Here is a 24,821-nt window from a genome sequence, read left to right as displayed (position 1 = left end):
GGCCCTGAGAGGACAGCAGCCACAATCATACAAGACACTCATGCTTGAACATATGAGACACAAACATGCAGAAAATGAGGAAGATGAGGAAGTAAAAGGAGAACATTAGTGGAGAACCAGGACTTTACAAAATAAATGAAGAATGTAGTGTATAGAAGCATTTATACAGCAACACTAGTGACTGTGGAAGGCACAGGAGGAGCAGGGCCACGCAGGGCAAGTAGGGCCAGGGACAGCAGGGCAAGGAGACAAAGCCAGGCTGCCGACCTAAGATGGAGCCACATCCATGAAGCGAGACACAGGAAAACAACACGTTCAAGATAGAAAGCAGATGGGAGGGAGAAGGAGAGCAGAGGAGAGGGAGAAGAAGAGAGAACTGTTGGAGGCATCTTAACCAGCAGAAACTAAACTAAAATTTACAGAGCCTTCAGCAGAGACAGAGTCCCCCTCAACGGTCAATTCAAAATTATATTATACATAGGTTACAGAGAACAAATGAGTCTCAAGTTTGGTTTTAAAGATATCAAGAGAGTTTGCCTCTCTGATTTCATTAGGCAGACTATTCCAGAGGAGGGGAGAGCAGTAGGCAAAGGCATGGTGGTAGCAAATAATCTGGGGGGGGTTATAGAGTGTAATTAAGTCAGACAGGTAGGCCGGTGCAAGCCCATGTATAATTTTATATGTTAATAAGAGGACCTTAAAATCAGCCCTGGCATGAATTGGGAGCCAGTGAAGGGAAGCCAGGACAGGAGTAATCTGGGCGAACTTCCTCGCTCTGGTCGGAATTCTGGCAGCAACATTCTGGACTAGCTGAAGACTTCTGGTATTAGCGGCAGGCAGACCAGAGTACAGAACATTGCAGTAATCGAGGTGAGACATGACGAATACGAGAACAATGCTTTCTGCATCAGCCATACTTAGAAAGGCCCTAATTCTGGCAATACTGCGGAGGTGGTAAAAGGCAGATTTGGTTGTGTTCTTGATATAAGTGACTAGTAAGAGACTAGAGTCAATGATCACACCAAGGTTTTTAGCTGTGGAATTTTGTTGTTTTTATTTTTTCTGCTGATTGTATTACTTGTAATTTCCCGCTGGGTCGCCACCTATTGCACATCTATCTGGCCAGGAAGGGGTCTCCTCTCTCTCTGTGGTCCTTCTCAAGATTTCTTCCATTTTTTTCCCTGTTACATCTGGGTTTTGGGGGGGGGGGGTTTTCTTGCCCCCATGAGGATTAAGTCAGGGGGTGCCATACTGTTTTGTTTGTTGTGGGCATGTGAAGCCCTTTGAGACTTTAAATAGTAATACTGGGCTCAAAATAAACTGGAAACTTAAAATGAGTTTACATCCAGCCTTTAATAGCACAGAGATACGTCCCAAGCTTAACCAATTCAGAACAGTCGTTGTGCTTGATCGGTAAGAGGATCTGAGTATCATCACCGTAACAATGGAAGCTAATGTTATAACTATGAATAATATCGCCCAGAGGGAGCATGTAAATGGAGAATAGGAGAGGGCCAGAGAAGGCCGTGGAGAGGGCACGCCTATAAACTATCGGGCTATCATGCCAGGTGAGGCAGCAGACATCTAGTTTAGTGGTTTGCCAGTTTTGTTCTAATCTCCTCGGTACGTGCTTCAGCACGCGGGTATCGTTATCAAACCAGGATGTTGAATATTTACGCGTATTTTTTTTTTATAATTAATGGTGCTACCTTATCTAATGCAATTTTGGAGGGCAGAATTTATACTGTCCGTCAGGTCGTTCAAAGACTCCAATTGATGATTGAAAGAGGTGAGGGCAGTAGGAAGGAGGTCAGCAAGTGCAGCAGTGGTGGAAGCATTGATACAATGGCAGCTACAGACCGTGATAGAGATGGCTGGTGGGGAGGGGAGCGTGACCTGGAAAGAAATAAGAAAATGGTCAGAGAGGGTAGCAGAGTAGGGAGATACAATTACGTGAGAGACATTTAGGCCACGAGCTAGAATAAGATTCAAGGTGTTGCCATTGGAATGAGTGGGTTCGTGGACACATTAGCTAAAGCCAAAAGCACCTATAATAGCTGTGCGAGCTTTATTATGAGAATCAGAATTGTTATTGATGTGTATATTAAAATCCCCCAGTATCAGGATTTTATTCACTTTAGTTATAATATCAGAGATAAATTCAGGGAATTCATCTAGAAATTGACTATAGGGCTCCAGGGGGCGATAGAGCACTACTATAAGGAAAGATGAGGTTGTACAGGATTGCTTCATGGACAGCCCCTCAAAGGAGGTAAAGTTCGGTATGCTAAGGATGTTAGGAGAGAATTCAGTTTTATAAATTAGAGCTACACCTCCTCCTTTCTTTCTTGCCTTAGCGGCATGAGAAAAGGAGTAGTTGGAGGGTGAAGCTTCATTTAAAGGGGAAAAAAAAAAACATCTGGCTTCAACATAGATTAACACAAATCAATCATGTCAAGGCTGAGATCACTGACCAGGTCGCTGGCCAGCAAAGCCTTATGGGAAAGCTATCTTACATTAATAACAACTAACTTGAGGGTTATCAAGCTTAGAACAATCATATCAGAGGAGGGAGTCAGATGAATTGGAACTAAGTTGTTGTGAGATATGGTCTGTCTGACTTGGGAAAAAAAAGCCAAATCGCTACAGTCAGAGGGATAACCAAGTTATGTCGTTTCCAAGTTATGTGCTGCAATTAAAGTACAGTGAGGACCAGAAGGAAGTCTTTCCAATAACTAAATAACTAGTCATATTAACCTTAACCTTAGGGTGGAGGTTAGGTTCGATATGAAAGACAGTCTCAAATATGCTGTTTGTATCTTACCATTTCTGAAATGCTCCTTCCCTCATTTGTCCATGTGAGGGCACCATTTCTCTTGTCTCAGCTTTCACTTGTATCTCTTGCATCAGCTTTTGGACATAATTTAATTAAAAGTATTTACAGATATGCTTGTATGATAACTTCAGAAAGTCACTTTCACCATTCACAAATCTGTGTCACCATGACTCTTAAATTTTAACAAATATATGGCTGTCAGATAATTGTCACAAAGCATCAATCCTTCTCAATAAAATAGAAACACCATGATAATTTTTTTACTTAAGTTTTAGGATAAAACAAAAAATAAGAGATTGTTTCATCCATTCATTCATTCATTCATTCAATGTGTACATGGCCAGAAAATCCATCCAGCTCCAGCAGTAAAACACACTTCTTTGTCTCAGCATCTGCTGCTCAGTGAAGGTCAACAACACTGAGCTTTAGACCAGAGGAAAGTAATGATTTCAGTAGAAAAAATGACATGTCACAAAAGAATGACATTTGTTATAGACAACACTATGATATTTAATGAGTTGTACACTGATCCAAAGATCTAGGCCTGGAGTGAATCTTGCAATTCTATCACTACACCTGATTCTCTTCTGGTCTCAGGTACCTGGGACTTTGCATGTCACAAAACACAGAGACAGAAACATATTTCCCTGACCACCAGTGGCACTTGCTGATACTGTCTGATTCCTCACTGACCAGACTCTACTCCACTAAAACTACTTCAGTCTGAGATGTCATCTCACTTTGGACCTGCAAGAGCTCAGTTTCCTCATCTTTTATTTTCTCGCTTCTACAGAATTGTAATTCACTCCTATTCATTCTCCCCTGGCCAGAGGAGCATGTCTCATAATTGGAGGAAGTTTCCTCTCCGCTTTCCCTGTGCTGTGTTTTGGCCTAGTGCAGCCACCATAGTGACACACCTCCTCTCATCCAAGCTTACAACCTGAGTGTCTAATTGGTTTTGTCTTTATCATAGATTTGCTTGGCTTCTTTTGCCCTCGACTTACTGTATGTTGTTTGATTAACTCCTCTCTTTTGAGTCCCCTTGTTTTTGGGGGTTTTCTTTTTGTCATTCATGTTTTCCTCTGTTTTTACCTTAAGTGTTGGGTTTGAGGTTAGTCCTGTTTATCAGTTTGTATTCTTTTCTTTCTTCTCTTTTTTTCTGTTAGGACCAGTTGTAAAGGTGATTTCCTCTTTTTGCCTTGTTCCAGTTGAGGTGTTTTGTTTCTATGTTAGGTTCCTGATGGAGTGTTCTGCGGCTGTGACGACAGGGGTGTGCAGTGGTCCCCATCCCCCTATCACATCACATGGTTATATTCACTGCTTGACATGATAAGTTGCAAAATCACAATATTTGTTCACTTCACTTGGCAACGTGTGTAAAGCTAAGAGCACGGGCATGATCACACATTGTGGTGAGTAGTTCATTCTCCCCTTAGTCTTAGTAAAGCCCCTGCAGTCAGCCTTCTACCCTCCACCAGTTAGTTTCATTATATTACCCCCCAGGTGGTTTGGCTATTTTATGCACTTTTTTTATTAGCTTGAAGAATTTTACTTTAAGATGGCATTTTAGAATTGTATTTTAAGACGGAAGAGGCAATAAAGGCATTTGTAATTTTAGTTTCATTCCATCATTTTCATTTTTCGTGACCAATAACCCTTTATTTGTACAACTGAAATCACGTCTCTGCTTCTCAATATACCAACTTAACTGTGGGAGCCCTTCTTCCCGGTTTGTAATATGCTCCTATACTCTTGAGGTGAAAGTCCTCAGGTGCCGTTGTCGCAACTTTCCTACATTGAAACAGAAGGCCTTGCCACGGGCCGGCCAAACATGAAATATCAGACAAAACAGGCAAGTCATATGCAGAAACTAGGAAAATACAACAACACAAAACAGGGGCTCAGTAACAGTGTGAATCAGTCAATACCTCACGCAGAAAGCAACTTACAAAGAGTCCAAGATATAAAGACAGCTGGGACACCTCTTCCCACCCTTTCACCATCCTATCTTTAGTACCCTGTCTTAAAGTTGACCTGCACATGCTGTCTTGTAATAAAAATAAACTAACTGATCAAATTAATGAACAACAGTAAAAAAAAATTGATGTGATGTGCATAGTGCAGCAAAGACATCATTTTGAATGGATCATCACATTCAAAGCTGAAAATAAAGGAAATAGTAAGATTGTTTGTGTGTTCATGAAAGCCATATAATTTAGCTTGTGTACCTTCCTAAATTACAACAACATCATACATGTAATCCAATGAAGTAAAAGACTCCATGAAAACAGATTTCTGTGTCATGTATTGTGTTCTGGAAAACCTACAAAAACATTTGTGAAATCAGGAGCTAAGATGTCAACAGTTCATTCTTCTACTATCACAAAAAAATCAGTCATAGAATCATAATATATATATATATATATATTGGAGAAAAATCCATTTTAAATCTTAAGACATTCAGCTCTTTTCAATCCAACATTATGTGGTACATTTGGATGCAGACTAGTGACACACATGGTAATTAAAAAGAAATTTCCTTTGCTGAAGGAGAGATCACTTTATTTAAAAACACGATTTAAAGAGCTGTTTTTCCTTCTCGCACTCCATTTTTCGGAATATGAATTAAAAATAGATGCATTTGAAAAATATTTCTGAAAGACTTGTCACAGGTCTTGAATCAGGACATGACTCTGTATAATTTGTCTCTTGCTCATTATGTGAGTTTCTCAGAGACATGTTCTCAGATGACCCCAGCAAACCCACTCAAAACCCATTTCAAAATAAATATTTTCTCAGCCAATGTACAGCTGACTGCTTGTTTGACTGGACTTTGGCTAAGCTCATCCTTTACCGGTGTCACAATCCAATCGACAGAATGATTCAAGTCACTGCTAAGAGCTTTGAAATACTTTGAATTCATTATTGTTATACATGCCCACACACACATATACACACATGAATTGAATGGAGCATGGTAGTTGTTGCCTGTCTGAAGGAGTAGTCCTGAAAGAACTTTTGCACAAAGTGAGAGGTGCATTGCAAATGTTCCACCCAAAAATCACCAAGCCAAGCAATCCAGTCATCACAAGAATCTGGCTGAGACTGGCCCAGTAATGTATGATCAAGTCTGTCAAATTTTGCACAAAAACTGAAACAGGCATTTCAGATTTGTTGAGCTCTCTCTCTGTCTCTCTCCCTCTCTTTCTCTCCCTCTCTCCCTCTCCCATCCTCAAGATGCCTGACTCTTGACAGAGGCCTGACACTGGTGCATGACGTGATGAAAGTGCCAATGACATCCCGAAGACAGATGTTCAAACTGTAAACCAATTGTCCACACTAATGTTGAGAAATAACTTCTCAGCCAAAAAAAAAATATATATATAAATAAATAAATAAATAATTTTAAAAAACCACTTATTGGGGCAACACCAAATCAAAGCAACAAAATAACACGACTTCACATGATTTTGTTTTTTCTTCTCTCTCTTTTTTTTTTTTTGGGGGGGGGGAGGGGGGGGGGTGAAACAATCTCACCTCCTCTGTCACTGACCCTCATAATGTCTGACATGACCTCTGATGTTACATAACTTTAAGACTTTGAATCATGGTCCACAGAATGGAAGTTGAGTAATGTTTGCCAGGTTTTGCTTTTTGAAAGAGTATAAAAATGGCCAGATCGACTGCGGGCTGGGACAGTCTCCTGCAGACAGTGCTCCCACGGTAAGTTATCTGATAATCATTTTCATTAATACTGTGTCGTGTTAACACGTTAAGGAAACTGAACCTTCAAATTAGCAAACACTAGCTAATAAATGAATGGAGTATTTCAACTGGGATCAGGGATTCATTAGATATGATGATCACAGTTTTATTATATGGTCACAATATTTTACATAGAAATACAGTAAATGGCTAGAGAGTGATATTTTATTTGCAATAAGGGTTTGTTTTTTGTTTTAAATAAGATTCTCTGCCTTACAAAACCGCACTGAACCAAGTGGTGGAGTTCAGTAGAGGAGTCCACTGGCCACTGGCCCCCATATTCTGCATTATTTCCTAAGAAAGAACTAGAAGGCAATATGTTTTATAATAAGCCACTAGAATTCTGAATGAAGTATAACTATATAAGACAAGTCACATCAGCAGGCATTTGTGTTGTCAGTAGTGTAATATTTTAGTAATCCAAGGTAAGTTTAGTAAACTGTCTACCATTTTACAAATCTGAACACCTCTATGAATGACATTCATGCAATATAATGGCCATCAGTACAGTAAGACTTGTGCATGAAAATTTTAGTTTTACTTGGTAATGTATTTTTGACTAGAATATAATAAAAGAAGACATCTTGTCTCAGTAGGCATTTCATTTATGCAGTGTAATATTTGGGGTGTTTATAAAATGATTACTACTTTCAACGATTTATAATTTAAGCATGTTATTTTACATATATTTCAGTTTTGTGCACATCGACTTCTATAAACTTCTATAAACTTCTATAAACTACATTATACTGAAGAACCATGCAGAGGGCCAATGATAAGAGTATCTGTCTCTTCTGTCTTGTGCTCTTTAGGTAGAGAGCAAAATGTGGGATAAGTTCTTTTGTTATTTGACCTTTGGCCTGCTGCTGGTCATAGCCTGTGCTGCAGCTCCAGCTAGCAACGATCATTGCATCCACTCTGCAGATCATCACAAACACCTTCATCACGCCAAGGAGGAGCACCATCCTAGCCATGAGGGTGCCCACCAAGACTGCCATCTGCTTTCCCCACACAATGCTGACTTTGCTTTCAGTCTGTACAGGAAGCTAAATGCCCTGCCTGACTCTAAGGGCAAGAACATCTTTTTCAGTCCTGTGAGCATCTCTATGGCACTATCCCTGCTAGCACTGGGCGCCAAGGAACAGACTCACTCAGAGATCTACCGTGTACTGGAATACAGTAACCTCCAGCCCGCACAGGTTAATGAGGGATACGAGCACCTGCTCCACATGCTCAACCACAGCCGAGACGCCTTTCAGCTGGAGATGGGCAGTTCTCTAGCTATCAGACAGGGCTTCAAGCCACTTGACAAGTTCCTGCAGGATGCCCAACACTACTATCAGAGTGAGGCTTTCACTGCTGATTTCAGCAAACCTGATGTGGCTGCACAAGAGATCAATAAGTACATTGCCAAGAAGACAGAGGACATGATCACTGACTTGGTTAAGGATGTGGATAAAGACACTGTCATGATGCTGATAAGTTATTTGTTTTTCAGAGGTACGTTCACATTGTAGCTAGTTTTCTCTATGGTGAAAATGAAAAGGTAAAGAACATAATTATTTATGAAATTCTAAATTGTTGAAGTTTTGGATCTTTGGGAATGCTCAAGTATGTTTAGAATTTCTTTCCTTTCAGGTAAATGGGAGAAACCTTTTGATGCAAAACGCACTTATAAAGACGATTTCCATGTGGATGAAAACACCAAAGTGACAGTGGACATGATGTCAAGGAATGGATTATATCAGTATTACATAGACCAAGCCAACCACACCACTGTCCTGATGTTGCCATACAAGGGCAATGCCTCCATGATGATCCTTCTTCCTGATGAGGGGAAGATGCAGGAGGTGGAGGGGCTCCTCTCTAAAGAACAGATCAAACACTGGCATGACAGTCTTTTGAGGTAGGGCAGGAGTCTTTAAAAAATCCAGTAAGTGTGGAAAGAGTCTCCTTCAAATTGTAAAGTTTGAAACTCTCCTCTGAGCTGTATGGAGCAATGATAAAAGATATGTTTTGATTCTGTGCCATAAGACTGGGTAATGTTGTAGGAAATGGTTCTTTCTTGTACTTCTTCAATATAAGTGTCCAAAGACAGTGATTTGAAATCACCTGTAGTGCCAATCACTTTGCTTTTGTAAAATTGTGAATCATTTTCTCAGTCTTGCACTGGATGTAATGTCTGTTTAACTGGCGCTAATTTTGACTTCGTCGTAAAACTAGAGTTATCGTTTGAGACATTGTCTCTGGCAAAAAAAATATAACGATCCTTGAAGCCTTGACATCACACTAGTTTATCGCAGTGATATTGCATCCTCAAGATTATCTGGGACTTAAATGTGTCAAACTGTCTGTTTCCCTAGAGAAAGGTTCCCAGTGACAGTGCCCAAGTTCTCCATGTCAGCAACTTACTCCCTGGCTGACACTCTGCAGGAGATGGGAATGGTCAATGCATTTTCACAATCAGCAGACCTCTCTGGAATTTCAGAGTCACACAAGCTGATGGTTTCAAAGGTATATTAAAAAATTCAACAACTGTTCAGAACTCTTCTTTGTGTCCTCTTTTTTTCGAATTGCTGGTTTCATGTTAATCTTAAATCAGGGTAGGCAATCCTCCTCCTACAGAATCTCAATTCTGCAGGATTAAATGAGAGTTGGGTTAAGAGTTAACAGTAAGAATTGGATTCCTACAGAAATAAATTTATTTGCCCAGTTGGCACAAAATGTTCTGAGTAATGTTTAGCCCTCCAAGTGAAGAAATTACTACACTGATTTTAGCTCTCCACTATCAGAGTTAAATCCTTTGTGGAGAAATGTTACAAGCCATAATAAAGTTCTGTATTATACTGGAAAAAGACAGTTGACATGAGTTTCTGAGTACACTGACATGTTTCATACCTCTGTTTCTTTCTCAATAAATTCTCCAGGTGGAACATAAGGCAGTTCTCAAAGTGGATGAGAGAGGCACTGAGGCAGCTGCTGCCACCACTGTAGAGATTGTGCTAATGTCAGCACTACCAAGACTGAGAATCAACCTGAACAGACCCTTCCTCCTGCTGATTGTTGAAGACAGCACCAAAACTATCCTCTTCATGGGCAAGATCACAGACCCCACTGCTGTATAAGTGCCCCTCAACTGCTAATCAAAATAAATATACATAGAGTTAACTTGAAGATTTGTTTTTGCTGCAATTTGTTTTCATAACAAACAAACAAACAAAAATTATAATATTAAGTGTAGAACTGGCAGAGTTGTAAAAGAGAGACTTAAAACTCTCGTAGGTCTCTGTTATAATGTAACATTTAGTCAGCTGTACAACACATACTCCATCTGCAAATCCATATTGTTTCCCCATGCTGGTAATATACAATATATATTACTTCTTGTATTATTAATAGTGATGTTACCCTGTTACCTAAATTTAGAGTAAAATTATCATTTGTTTTTACAGTGTGATATGTCATATTCACATTCTGTTCTCTTGAAATTTCCCAGGTGGGAATACATTGAAATTGTCTTCCACGTTCAGTTTCTAAGCGTATTCTAACATACTGAGTTCAAATCCATTTTAATTGCCTTGGTCTTAGTGAAGTGACAGACAAAAGTAGAGTAGAGTAATAAGCTGTTGTCCCTTATTGAGTTGAGGTCCCAACAGGTGTGGCATTTTAGACTGGGAATCTTCATATGATTCTTGGATCAAGTGTGTACACATTTTCATTTGTGTCTATGTATGTTTATATGACTATCTACATCTACAACCTAAATAAATTCCTCATCTTATTTTTGTCTGTTCGATGAGTTACTTCCTGTACTATTAATATTTTGTGAGTGCTGTTACTTAAGAGAAAATGTCCTCCACAATCATAACTCAAGTATTATTAAAAACATGACTCAAGTGAAAGCATATTTTCTGTATATACCTTTTTCTCTTATAACTTTATTTAACCCTTTAGTTCTCATGAAGGTTTTATGCTGGTGCTTTATATGAAGATCAAAGACCAGTGTTGTCCAGAGTTTACTTGAATTTCAATTAAAACACACCCAGATGAGAGACAGTGAATTGTCTTAGTTCAGTCTTCAAGTGTAACGTCATTCAAAATGGTCAGAAACAGGTTTGTATGATTTTTGATTTTTTTTTTCCAAATACAATGGAGGGTAAGGTTACAATTAGTTACTTCGTACAATTTTACGATGTGAAGTGTTTTGTTGTTGTTGTTGTTGTTTTGTTTTGTTTTTTATGTGATTCTTGATCATAAGATTGTTTGAGGGTTGCTACATTTTCTGTAAGGCTTGACAAACGCCTTTCATAAAGATCCCTCAAGTCTTTCTGAAGCACATCCAGTTGTGATGTCTTGCCCTGGAAAATCTGAGGGATATAATATGAGTAACTTCTCTCTGGTTTAACTGTGCAGTTCAGGTTTTGAAGTTGGGATTTGAGGGTTTGGAGGTTGAGATCTAGGGTCAGTGCCTTAATCCTAGCTTTCTACTACCATACTATGGTGGAACCTCCCTGTCCCCTTCTGGTCGACCCATAAGTACATCGTTGGAAAGTTCCAGGCTAGTTATGGATCATAACACTGAGATAACAAGGGTGAAAATAATAATTAATCTTACAGTGAAATTGAGCAGAAAGATTGTGTCTCAGTTTTCAACCACACTGTACCTTTTGATGCTGTTGACAGAGACATTCTTATTGCAATGAATGACCACTCCTCTGTGAGGATTACTATTATGTAACAAAATTGTGGAGCATGTGGCATACCTAAGGATCTAAGAGCTTTTTGTCAACTGTATTTCCGACCAATTTTTGCAAAGACCAAAAATTGCTGTTTACCAGACATAAAACAAACAAGCTGGTTATAGAAGACAAGTCAAGGAGAAAAAAATGCCACGTTCCACAAGTCACTTTAAACAAGTCAAAAGTCTATATGTGACGGATCAACTCTCCGTCACGTATGGACTGTTTGCAGGCACGAACTGTTCATATACATTCACCGCACAAACATACACATTCACCACACAACATGGACTGAGTTAAAGTTAAATATTTATTGATTGTTGTTATTGTGATTTTGTCGTGATTGTGATGTCCAATGTCTTTGTTGATTGATCTGTAAATAAGAGAGAAAGAGACTAACGTTAGCGTTCTATAACATTCTATAACATTTCCGATAAAGTTGGCCAACGAATCCATTTGCATATTCCATTATCCTCCGTTTACCGTTAAAAGTGCTACGTTAGGTTATGTTGTCTATGTATAAATGTTTATTGTTTGTTAATTGTAAGAGCTTTACCTGGGTGATGCTTCCTGGAGGTGAGGTTGTGGCAGTGACGCCAAAGAAACTGGCACGTCACAGCCTCAGGTACTTAAAACAAAAGTCCCGCGAACTCCGTAGGAGGTCCGCGGGCGTCACATCCTGTTTTTAACTATAAAAGCCCTCCATTTTGTTTTAGACGGGGTGGGATGTTGTTGGTTGGTGGTGGAAGTTTATAGGAGTGTATTTTGTGAGAAGAGAATTATTGAAAAGTCTAGCAGAATTTATGTCTTGTTTGGTTTCTGTTGTGAATAGTGTAAATACGTTCTTGTTTTGGTTTGTTTGGTTTTTTTTTTCTTTCATTTTTTCATATCTATTATTGGCACAAAAATAAATTCACCGGGTGTTCGTCACAAATCACAATCTTGACTCCTGCTGCCTCCTTGCCTAAGACGGCTCCGTCACAATTGGTGTCAGAAGTGGGATGCGGCCTAAGCAAAAGCAGGAGGGGCGCATGATCTTAAGAAGCGGTGCCATGGCAGATGATGCAGAGGAAGAAGCAGTTGCAGCAAGCACTACTGAGGCCATGTCTTCCTCAGTCCCTACTGTCTCAGAACTTGCAGGAATGCTGCAAGTGCTCATGGAGAGACAGGCCGCCAGAGATTAACGCCTCAACAGAGATGCTACCGACAGGAGCAAAGATGGAAGAGCCTCCAGCACCAGTTCCATCAGCTTCAGTCGCAACTAAGTCGACGAACACCAATATATGAGGAGAGTGAGGAAGCAGATTCAGTGCGTGAGTCAGCCCCGGAGCGGGAGGAGCTGCGCAGGGCCCCATTTGGTTTCAAAAATTAATTCACCGGGTGTTCATCACAAACCACAATCTTGACTCCTGCTGCCTCCTTGCCTAAGACGGCTCCGTCACACTATACCACAAAGATGACTCAAAATGTATATATCAAGAATGTTACCGTTTATTTACCTTTTCACCATCGAAAAGACATCCTTTATAGCAACCTGTTCACCTGTTTTTCTAGAACAGCCTTACTGCCCTACACCAGTTTTGGGTTTAAATAACAGGATTAGCGCCATAGAGATCAAGGTCGTCACTGGACAGAAGAAAACATCTCACCTGCCTACTATAACTGCTAGCATAACCATTATTGCAACAACAACAACAAAACTGTGTCTTAAAGACTTCAAGTCTGGCTTCAAGTTCTTTGTGAGATAGACTGGCAATTTTGGTTGTGAAGATACAAATTAATTCAGCGTATCTCACCATTTTATTCATTTATTTGTTTATTTATTTTTATAAAAGTATTTGAAAAGATGTCTCTGTCCCTGGCCCCAGTTTTTGGACTGTGATCTAAAAACAAATATAAATGTTAATGACTGTTAAAAAAATGTGACAGGTCTTATGACGGGACATGACATTTGCATCATTTATTTCTGTTCTATGTAATTCAATTTTGTATACCTCTCTCCTGCACCTGCATGTATCGGAAATATGTCTTATCTTGCTTTTCTAAATACTCTGCTGCCATAAGTAATCTGTTTTACTGAAACCCACATTTCACGTGCTATTTACATTACTCTTTCAGGAAGAATTTCTCTGCTGACCCCAGCAAACCCACTGTTTTCAAAATAAATATTTTCATAGCCAATACACAGATAACCAATTATTTAATTGGACTTTGGCTAAACTCATCGCTTGCTAGTGTCACAATGCAATAAATAGAATGTGTCAAGCTTGAGTTTCAATTCATTGTTGCTATTGTTACGGCTGTAGTGACGTAACACTATACATGCCCACATACACACACACACACAAACAGAGAACACACACTGACACATGCATGTATTGCATGGTAGTAGTTGCCCTGTCTGAAAACTGACCCAGTAAAAATGGCTGAGTTTGTCAAGTTGTGTACAAAAACTGTACTGAAAGAGGCATATCAGAACATACAATTCTTTGTGCAATGACAGGAGCACGTTGACAACTGTGTGTGTGTGTGTGTGTGTGTGTGTGTGTGTGCAGAAAAAGAAGAAAGAAAAAGTGCCAAAGAAAACCCACAACAAAACCAAACAAGGAAAATAAACATGCGATAGCAACACTCCAGTGAAAATACAAAACAGAACAATAGCAGCACTAACAAAAACAATCGTGGGGAAAACAGTGGTCAGTTCATGGCACCAACAGCCAGTTGTACTCTACAACAAAGAGAGGGTTTTAGTATTCCATCCTATCCGTCTTAGTCATAGTACAAGTCTTAATAAATAACAATTACAATGCTTTAATAGTTTCTCTTTAAAACACAGCCATTTTGAATAAAACAATATTGCATCAGTTGAGATAAGAATACAACGCTCTAAATTTAATTAAATAAAAAAAAGAAGAAGAAGAAAACAGTTATTGTTCTGTGATACCCACCTCAGCATTCATGCGCTTCAGACTGCCAGCGAAAGGAGGAGAAAGGCAGAGGGGAGAAATCTGCGTGTCACGCTACACTGTAGACGTGCCACGCAGACACACAGTAGTCTGTGAGCAGGTCCGTCTGTATAGGCATCTCTACGCGCCGCAGCCAGAAATTTATTTTCAGATGGACCTCGGCAAAAGTGAGCGGATACGACTTTCACGGTCCATCACTAACCTGCACATTCTGTTTAACCTACTGCTGAACTGAATGACGGGTCAGACCCTTCGTATTTCAGCTGTAGCCTACTCAATAACCAAGCCAGTCCAATCTTCCGTTCTGTGCGTTTGCACTGAAATGGAATATGAAGTAAACCACAAAATACAGCCACTTTTTTATTCATCAAGCAGACTTTAACCAGAAGTAGCGTAAAACGCATGCCCTGTCACAACAAACGCACAATATAGTGCTGTCACAACAACACTAAGTGGGTTTCCATCCAACAATTTAATCCAAATTAACGCTTAAATTTCGCATGAAATCTTTTAGGTCACATAAGAAATTTATTCGCTGGTGTTGGAGAAATATTACTCTTCTTTAAGATAACCACTGTAGCAACCATGATAAACAATGTAGCAATTATATATTCATTATTATAGGGGTGAATCAATGTAATCGTTTATATTAACAGCTATAACTATACAATCCTTTGTATTGCAAGAAACATCAAGTTCTCTTTGTTCAGAAAGAAAAGGCCTGTGTGGCCCTATGGAGGACAGCATGTGAGATAAGGTCGGCGTCTCTGCCAGAGTGCTGTGGTCAGTCATAATATATGGAGAAGGTGAAATATTCCAAAGCTGTGATATATCTTGCTCCACCACTTAGCAGGGGAGTAAATATTGGTGACGACGTATGGTAAATGTAAAGGAACTACACAAAAATGACGTAACCTAAACCAGCGATGAGAGGGGTCTGTGAAGATGGGCTGGCAGAGACGCCCCACATACAAAGAGACAAAGTAATGTGTATCTTTTTTGAGGAAACGTGTATAAAAACCGGTGCTTTGTGAGAAGGCGTCAGTCACTCCCCGGGACCTGACTCAGTTTGTTGTATGCCTTTTGAACTATACAATAAACTTACACTGCATCTGACTCATTGTTAGACTCCTATTGTTTTGTCTCAGAACAGGTATCATGTGGCGTTGGGACTCAGTCTCATTTGGCCCAGGCTGAGAATTTCACCCACACTGGAAAGAGGTGATTAGCTTAGGGTAAGATGGTAGTGGTTGATGAAAACAAGTTTTAGTTGTATCAACATGGGGTTTATTGCGATTTTATCCTATACTTTCGTGAACAATCCACCTTGTTTTGCGTTCTTTTACCTCTTCTTATTTCTATTTCAGAGGTGTAGATTTTTCTCAGTAGCACATCAGCAACACCTATCATTTAGGAAACGACTGCAGCGAGTCAAGCTCGCCTCGAACCTGAGTAGAAACGGTTTTGGTGCTGTGTTGATATCACAGCTTGCACATGCAAAGACCAATGCATCGAGTATAATGGCGCCTTTACAGGAGCAATGTCAATGCCTGCGCAACTTAGCAGCATAGTTCCGTAATCACTCTCATGTTATGCTCTACATACTGAAACAGTGAAAGGACCATGATTAAGATGGTGCAAGAGGAAAACATCATGAAAACTGTAACAGGGACAGAGAGGAACTTGCCTTAGTGAACCAATTACGACTAAATAAAACTGCCATGCTCTTGAAATGCCAGTTAGTAATGTTCCACGTAGGGCTGTGTGACATGACAATATGTATCTTTCGGACAGTATAAAAATGTCTATGGAACATTACAAAAAAGCATTGCATCACTAACTAGGAGCACTGTGGTACAATCTGTCCTCAGGTCGAAATCCACTGTGGCTTCCCGGTCATGAGAAACGATATCATTTTAACACCACAGTTAACAAGCTTTCTAATGGGCTATGCAGGGCACATTATGTTTAGCCTAACTGGAGCTAGCTATAAAATTAGTTCTCTTAACATGGTAGCCTATTGTAGGGATGTGGGTGATCTGCAGGGAATCGCTAGGGAAGAAAAGATGAACACCAGACGAAAAACTTCATGCTTCAGCGGTAGTTTTATTAAGGGCAGACATTGTTGTGATATAAATTAAGGTTTCAGCGGCCAAAAAAGAGACTTATAATATAACGATGCTGACAATGGCTCAAACCAGCATCTTTTCTCATACAAAAGTAAATTCTGACTCCCACAGAGCTGAGGGGTGACGTCACTGTATGTACACCCAGGCAGTGGTCACTACACTATCCATCAAATATTAATGAAGATGATGTCTAAGAACGACATTTTATAAGGGGCATAGCATAATATTTACCTCCTTTAACTGCAAATAGGGAGACCATACCACATTTCACTTTCACGTTATATCATCGCCTGCCACCAGTAAATTTATGTCCGCAATCTGAAGACGTGAGTGATGCTCAGCGGAAGACAGGAAGTAAACTCCACAGCAAAGTTATTGCAAGCAGAAAATATGTTAATTTGCTGTAATAAATAAAACAGCAAAAATATAACGTCATTAACTAATTACCATTATGTCAAAGAAATGTTTCTGTATTTCCTGACCATTAAAAAATATACAGTCTCTGGCTTCGTTTTTGTTCCTAGTAAAATAAAACCTGCTCCACATGCTCAACCACAGCCGAGATGCCTTTCTGCTGGAGATGGGCACTTCTCTAGCCATCAGACAGGGCTTCAAGCCACTTGACAAGTTTCTGCAGAATGCCCAACACTACTATCAGAGTGAGGCTTTCACTGCTGATTTCAGAAAACCTGATGTGGCTGCACAAGAGATCAATAAGTACATTGCCAAGAAGACACAGGACATGATCACTGACTTGGTTAAAAATGTGGATGATGACAATGTCGTGATGCTGATAAGTTATTTGTTTCTCAGAGGTACATTCACATAATAATAGTCTTCACAATGAACCAGTACTCTTAATATTAAAATATGACCTGTCGAAACAGCTTACAATTACATTCAACAGAAAGTCATTATGTAATCTCCCCAGAATTCAGAAACCACACAATCAACATTACTTCAAAGGTGGACATCCTGAAAGTCTTTAGCTCCACTGAGACCTGTGGTGGAAGAAATTCCACACAATCCAATTCAATAGTACAGGTACTTCAAGTCACTCAAGTATGTTTAAAAAATGACTCAAGTGAAGGTGTATTAGTACATCCTTTTTTAATACTTATACTTTAATTTAACTCTTCAACTTTTATAAAGGCGTTGTGCTAGTGATTTATTGTAAGAACAGACGTTGTCCAGTGATTCCTTGGATTTCACATGTTTAAATGAGAAATAGTGAATGTCAGACAGTTGCTACAGCATGGCTTGCTGGATAGCATGCAGATGTAGTTTACCACAAGAGCTCCTAATGTTGTTAGCTAATAACCAAGTTAGATATGAAAGAGAGTTTCAAATATGCTGTTTATGTCTTAGCATTTCTCAAACGCTCCTTCCATCATCCGTCCATGTGAGGGCACCATTTCTCTTGTTTCAGCTTTCAACTGTATCTCTTGCATAAGCTTTTGGACATAATTTAATTCAAAGTAGTTACAAATGTGCTTGGGCAGGGTGGTGGCTCAGTAGTTAGCACTGTCGCATCACAGCAAGAAGATCCTGGATTCAAATCCTGGCCGTCCCAGGTCCTTTCTGTGCTGAGTTTGCATGTTCTGTGTGGGTTTCCACCGGCAGTTCCCAGTTTCCCCCCACCGTCAAAGCCATTTTTAAGGTTTAATACTCCTGTAAGTGGCCTTTACCAAGGCTCTGGCTAAAGAACTGAAGTTGGTCCCTGGGTGCTGTACTGCGGCTGCCCACTGCCCCTAGTGTGTGTGTGTGTGTGCTCACTGTTGCTAGTGTGTGTGTGAGATGGGTTAAATGCAGAGGATGAAATAAAAGTACTTCTTCTCTGTATGAGACCTTCACAAGTCACTTTTACCAAATTAGAATTTTTTGTAACCATTGACATTGTCTTTGAGCAAACATGAAGAGACACTCTTCAAAGCAGTGGATGAAATACTTTGGACCACAATGGATAACAAAGAACACTGGCACACGGTCACAAGGAAAGAGAGGGTCATGTTCTTTCAATTGCCTAATCGGTCTTATTGCCCAATTAATAAAAGGCAGTCATGGTTGTCACATAATTATAGTGACATAAATTGTATAGCCTACTAAGGCTAGTTCAAAGGAACGCCAAACCCTTGAGGGGGTTATTTTGCAATACGTACTTGCCAAAAAATTTTGGAAATTAAAATTTGAACACCAGCTACAAATAAAAGTACAAGTAACTTGTGACAAGACCCTTACTTAGTGATAGATTTTCCATCATCTTTCAGTACACATACAATGAGTTTACTTTTTTTTCCAGAGAACAAGTTTGTCTTGTACAAAAGCTATACTGATAGATGCATATCAGAACACTCAACTGTTTGTACATTGTGAGTGTACACATATATATGACCTTGACAGAAGACATAGTCAGGTCAGGTTAAATTTCTGTGAGTATGAGAAATGACCTGAAATTAAATACCAAAGATTATTAAGAAATGAGAAAATAGAAAGAAAAAGAAACATTTTAAAACACTTTTAAAAATGTACACATTAATGTCAGAGTTGAAGACTTTGGCATCTGGCTTCAGGTTGTATTTGATAAAGGCTGGTCATTTTGATTCTGAAGATACAGATTACTTTGGCATATTGCTGCACTTTATTTAAAAAGACAATTTAATGAGTTGTTTCTCCTCCTGGTGTGCCATTTTTTTTGGACATGACTCTGTATAATTTGTGTCTTGCTTTATGTCAGCCTATACTGTTTACATCTGTCCTGAATCTGCATATACTGGATGTAATTCTTTTCTTGGTTTTATTAATACCCTACTACAATAAGTAACTTGTTTTCGAAAACCCAGATCTCACTTGCTAGTTATGTGAGTTTCTCAGAAACGTGTTCTCAGATGATCCCTGCAAACCCACTTTTTTTAAAATAAATATTTTCTCAGCCAATATACAGTTGACTGCTTGTTTGATTGGACTTTGGCTAAGCCACACATGAAATATCAGACAAAACAGGCAAGTCCTATGCAGAAACTGGGAAAATGGAACAACAAGAAACAGAGGCTCAGCATTAATCAGTCAATACCTCACACAGAAAGCAACTTACAAAGAGTCCAACATATAAAGACAGCTGGGACACCTCTTCCGACCCTTTTACCTCTGTATTTTTAGTACCCTGTCTTAAAGTTGACCTGCATGCGCTATCTTGTAAAAAAAATAAACTCACTCACTCATTATCTAAGCCGCTTATCCTGATTAGGGTCGGGGGGGGGGGGGGGTGCTGCAGCCTATCCCAGCGCCCATTGGGCGAATGGCGGGGCAACACCCTGGACAGGTCACCAGTCCATCGCAGGGCAGACACACAACCATACACACCCAGGTGGCAAAGGCTTTAGTGTTCATTAGTGTTATACATGCCCACATATACATATACACACATGAATTAAATGGAGCATGGTAGTTGTTGCCTGTCTGAAGGTGTAGTCCTGCACACACTTTCATATAAAGTGAAAGGTGCATTTAGAATGATCCACCCAAAACTAATCCAGCCAAGCAATCCAGTCATCACAAGGATCTGGCTGAGACTGTCCCAGTAATGTATGACCAAGTCTCTCAAATTTTGCACAAAAACTGAAACAGGCATTTCAGATTTTCTTTATCTCCCTCTCTGTCTCTGTCTGTCTCTCTCCCTCTGTCTGTCTGTCTGTCTGTCTGTCTGTCTCTCTCTCTCTCTCCCTCCCTCAGGGTTTCTCTCCCATCCTCAAGGTCCCTGCAGAAAGAGGCCTGACATTGGTGCATGAGGTGATGAAAGTGCCAATGACATGCCAAAGACAGATGTGCAAACTGTAAAGTAACTGTTCTAACTAATGTTGGCAAATAACCTCTGAGCCAAAAAAAAAAAGACAAGAAAAAATCAAAACAACATACAATCTCACTTGTCCTGCTACTGAACTTCCAGATGTCTGACATGACCTCTGATCTTACATAACTTTAAGACTTTGCAGACAGTACTCCTATGGTAAGTTACCTGATAACCATCTTGATTAATCCAGTGTTATATTGTCACAGTAAATCTTCAAATCAACGAACACTGGCTAAAAAATGAATAGAGTATTTTAACTGGGATCAGGCATTAATCAGATATGATGACTGCAGTTTTACTATTTACATAGAAACACTGAAATGGCTAGAGACTGATATTTTATCTGCAATACGCTCTTTTTTTAAATTTTAATTTGATGAAACAGAAATTTCAACAAACCACTTCGAAAACTCCGCCGGTTTTTGTCCTAGAAACATGAAAAACATAAGCTCCGAAACCCTCAGCGGTCTACTTTAAAATGTATATAGATAGAACGTGAATTTATTTTGCAGAACTATGTGTTGTCAATAGTGTAATATTTTAGTAATAATAAGTTGAATAAACGGTCTACCATTTTACAAAACTGAACAGCTGTATAAATGACATTCGTGCAATGTACAGGCTACAGGAAGACTTGTGCATGATCATTTTAGTTTTATTTGGAATGAATTTTGACTAGAATATAATAAAAGAAGACATCTTGTCTCAGTAGGCATTTCATGTATGCAGGGTAATATTTGGGGTGTCTGAGAAGATCAAAGAGGATATTTATAAAATGATTACTACTTTCAGCGATTTATAATTTAAGCATATTATTTCACATATATTTCAGTATTTTTGTGCACATCGACTTATATATACCAATTATTTTCTTGTTTTTATTACAATGCTCTAATACATTCTTATACTCTACCTTGCTTTTTTACTCTTTTGTACGATTTACTTCTATAAAGAATATTATACTGAAGAACCATGCAGAGGGCCAATGATGAGAATATCTGTCCCTCTGTCTTGTGCTCTTTAGGTAGATAGCAAAATGTGGGATAAGTTCTCTTGTTATTTGACCTTTGGCCTGCTGCTGGTCATAGCCTGTGCTGCAGCTCCAGCTAGCAACGATCATTGCATCCACTCTGCAGATCATCACAAACACCTTCATCACGCCAAAGGGGAGCCCCATCCCAGTCATGAGGGTGCCCACCAAGACTGCCATCTGCTTTCCCCACACAATGCTGACTTTGCTTTCAGTCTGTACAGGAAGCTAAATGCCCTGCCCGACTCCAAAGGCAAGAACATCTTTTTCAGTCCAGTGAGCATCTCTATGGCACTATCCCTGCTAGCCCTGGGCGCCAAGGAACACACTCACTCAGAGATCTACCGTGTACTGGAATACAGTAACCTCCAGCCCGCACAGGTTAATGAGGGATACGAGCACCTGCTCCACATGCTCAACCACAGCCGAGATGCCTTTCAGCTGGAGATGGGCACTTCTCTAGCCGTCAGACAGGGCTTCAAGCCACTTGACAAGTTCCTGCAGGATGCCCAACACTACTATCAGAGTGAGGCTTTCACTGCTGATTTCAGCAAACCTGATGTGGCTGCACAAGAGATCAATAAGTACATTGCCAAGAAGACAGAGGACATGATCACTGACTTGGTTAAGGATGTGGATAAAGACGCTGTCATGATGCTGATAAGTTATTTATTTTTCAGAGGTATGTTCACATTATGTTGCCATACAAGGGCAATGCTTCCATGATGATCCTTCTTCCTGATGAGGGGAAGATGCAGGAGGTGGAGGGGCTCCTCTCTAAAGATCAGATCAAACACTGGCATGACAGTCTTTTGAGGTAAGGGAGGAGTCTTTCAAAAATCCTGCAAGTGTAGAAAGAGTCTCCTTCACATGGTAAAGTTTGACACTCTCCTCTGAGCTATATGGAGCAAGGTTAAAAGTCATGTTTTGATTCTGTGTCGTAAGACTGAGTAAGATTGTAGGAAATGGTTCTTTCTTGTACTTCTTCAATCTACGTGTCCAAACACCATGATTTGAAATCAGCTGCAGTGCACTGCAATTACTTGTCACTTTGCTTTTGGAGAATTGTGAATTATTTTCTCAGTCTTGCACTGGATAGTATGTCTCTGTTATCAGGTGCTAACTTTGACTTCAATGTAACATCAGAGTTATTGTGTGTGACATTGTCTCTGGCGAAAAAAAACAATATAACAGTCGTTGAAGGCTTAAAATCACTAGTTGAATGCAACGACACTGCATCCTCAAGATTATCTGGGGCTTAAATGTGTCAAACTGTCTGTTTCCCAGAGAGAAATTCCCAGTGACAGTGCCCAAGTTCTCCATTTCAGCAATTTACTCCCTGGCTGACACTCTGAAGGAGATGGGAATGGTCAGTGCATTCTCAGAAACAGCAGACCTCTCTGGCCTATCAGAGATACAGAAGCTGAAGGTTTCAAAGGTATATTAAAAATAATCAAAGACTGTTCAGGACTCCCCTTTTGTGTCTCCATTTTGTCCATTTTGTTGCTTTCGTGTTAATCTTAAATCAGCAAAAGCAATTCTCCTCCTGCGGAACTGAGAACTCCAAGGAAGAATTTACTGCACTGATTTTCGCTCTCCACTATCAGAATTATATCCTTTGTAGGGAAATGTTACAAACCATAATACAGTTTTATATTATACTGGTAATAGACAGTTGACATAAGAGTTATTATATTATGCTGGTAAAAGACAGTTGACATGAATTTCTGAGAAATACACTGACATGTTTCATGCCTCTGTTTCTTTCTCAATAAATTCTCCAGGTGGAACATAAGGCAGCTCTCAAAGTGGATGAGAGAGGCTCTGACGCAGCTGCTGCCACCACTGTAGAGATTTTACTTGGGTCATCTCTACCAAGACTGACAATTGATCTGAACAGACCATTCCTCCTGCTGATTGTTGAAGACAGCACCAAAACTATCCTCTTCATGGGCAAGATAACAGACCCTACTGCTGCATAAGGGCCCCTGAACCTTATAGTCACATATCTGATTTCACATTTGTTGACAAAAATTCATCCAGAGCTGCGTGTATCTATACATACGTAAGATGATACCAAGGCTGAATGAAAAGAAATTCTGCTCCACAGCTCTGACATTTTAGACTGGAAATCATCAGATCATTCTTCTTTCAAGTGTGCATATGTTTATATTTGTGTCTATGTATGTTTATCTGATTATTTCCACCAAAGGTAATTTCCTCATCTGATTTTGGGTCTGTTTAAAAATAAACATTGCAAAGTTAAGTTCTCTCCCCACACTGTACTCTTAATATTAAAATATGACCTGTCAAAACAGTTTACAAGAAGCTACAAACACTTACACAACAGAAAGTCATTATGTAATCTCCCCAGAACTCAGAAACCACACAATCATCCTGACCACGCCTCTTCTCCGCCATTGCCCCGCAGAGGTGGAACAACCTCCCTCATACAGTTAGGACTGCGGAATCCCTTACCATCTTCGCAAGAAACTGAAAACCACCTCTTCAGAACCCACCTATCCCCCAATGCCTAACGTCCTTTCCCTTCCTTTAAAAAAAAAAAAAAAAACATGTCTTGTTTCTATGTTTGTCAAAGAATTCCAGGGGCGCAATACGAAGGATTAAATTGACGCTCAGTCTAACTGCGATGTCTGCTTATGGGGTATTAGGAATCCGACCGATGCACTGATTGTAAGTCACATGGACATTCTGAAAGTCTTTAGCATCGCTGAAACCTGTGGTGGAAAAAATTCCACACAATCCAATTCAGTAGTACAGGTACTTCAGGTCACTCGAGTATGTTTAAAAAATGACTCACGTGAAGGTGTATTTTCAGTACATCTTTTTTTTTTTTTTAATTTTTATTCTTTAATTCAAATCATCAGTTTTTACAAAGGTGTTGTGCTTGTGATTTATGTTAAGAGCACAGACCTTGTCCAGTGTTTCTCTGGATTTCAACTAAAACACATTCAAATGAGAAGTAGTGAATGTCAGACAGTTGCTACAGCATGGCTTGCTGGATAGCGTTAAGATGTAGTTCACCACAAGGGCTCCTGCTGTTGTTAGCTAATACCCAGGTTAGAGATGAAAGAGACTTTCAAATACAGTATACTCTTTTTATCTAAGCATTTCTCAAACACTCCTTCCATCATTTGTCCATGTGAGGGAACCACTTCTCTTGTCTCAGCTTTCACTTGCATCTCTTCCATTAGCTTTTGGACAAAACTGAATTCAAAGTAGTTACAAATATGCTTGTATGAAGACTTCAGAAAGTCACTTTCACAAAGTCAGAGATCTGTGTCACCATTACTCAATTTACAATTTGCAGTTTGGTATTTAGCAGACACTTTTAGCCAAAGTGACTTACAATAAGTGCATCAGTCAGATCCTATTACTTCATAAACAGAGATCACAATGAGGCTGTAAATTTTAACACATATAGGGTAGTCACAAAATTCTCACAAAACAACAAACCTTCTCAATAAAATAGAAACACAATGATAAAA

The 24,821-nt window shown here is 39.6% G+C and overlaps 1 protein-coding gene and 1 pseudogene across 1 annotated transcript; both read left to right on the top strand.

The window, feature by feature from the left end:
- Positions 1 to 6,511: 6,511 nt before the first annotated feature.
- On the top strand, positions 6,512 to 10,398 carry LOC115810091 (alpha-1-antitrypsin homolog). Its single transcript, XM_030772008.1, has 5 exons — positions 6,512 to 6,559; positions 7,414 to 8,101; positions 8,240 to 8,507; positions 8,965 to 9,115; positions 9,529 to 10,398. Exons 2-5 carry the CDS (start codon positions 7,426 to 7,428, stop codon positions 9,724 to 9,726), a joined length of 1,293 nt encoding a protein of 430 aa, XP_030627868.1. The 5' UTR covers positions 6,512 to 6,559; positions 7,414 to 7,425; the 3' UTR covers positions 9,727 to 10,398.
- A 10,024-nt stretch (positions 10,399 to 20,422) lies between these two features.
- Positions 20,423 to 23,578, top strand: LOC115810093 (alpha-1-antitrypsin homolog; annotated as a pseudogene).
- The last annotated feature ends 1,243 nt before the right edge of the window (positions 23,579 to 24,821 follow it).

The sequence above is a fragment of the Chanos chanos genome, chromosome 4 (genome assembly GCF_902362185.1).
Source record: "Chanos chanos chromosome 4, fChaCha1.1, whole genome shotgun sequence".
NCBI lineage: Eukaryota > Metazoa > Chordata > Actinopteri > Gonorynchiformes > Chanidae > Chanos > Chanos chanos.
The sequence above is the reverse complement of the archived record's forward strand: the minus strand, read 5'-3'. Positions and strand labels throughout refer to the sequence as shown.

Coding starts and splice junctions, on each gene's coding strand:
- LOC115810091 (XM_030772008.1), top strand. CDS start 7,426: ATGTGGGATAAGTTCTTTTGTTATTTGACCTTTGGCCTGCTGCTGGTC. Junction 8,508..8,964: donor TGGCATGACAGTCTTTTGAG/GTAGGGCAGGAG, acceptor CTGTTTCCCTAG/AGAAAGGTTCCCAGTGACAG. Junction 9,116..9,528: donor ACAAGCTGATGGTTTCAAAG/GTATATTAAAAA, acceptor TAAATTCTCCAG/GTGGAACATAAGGCAGTTCT.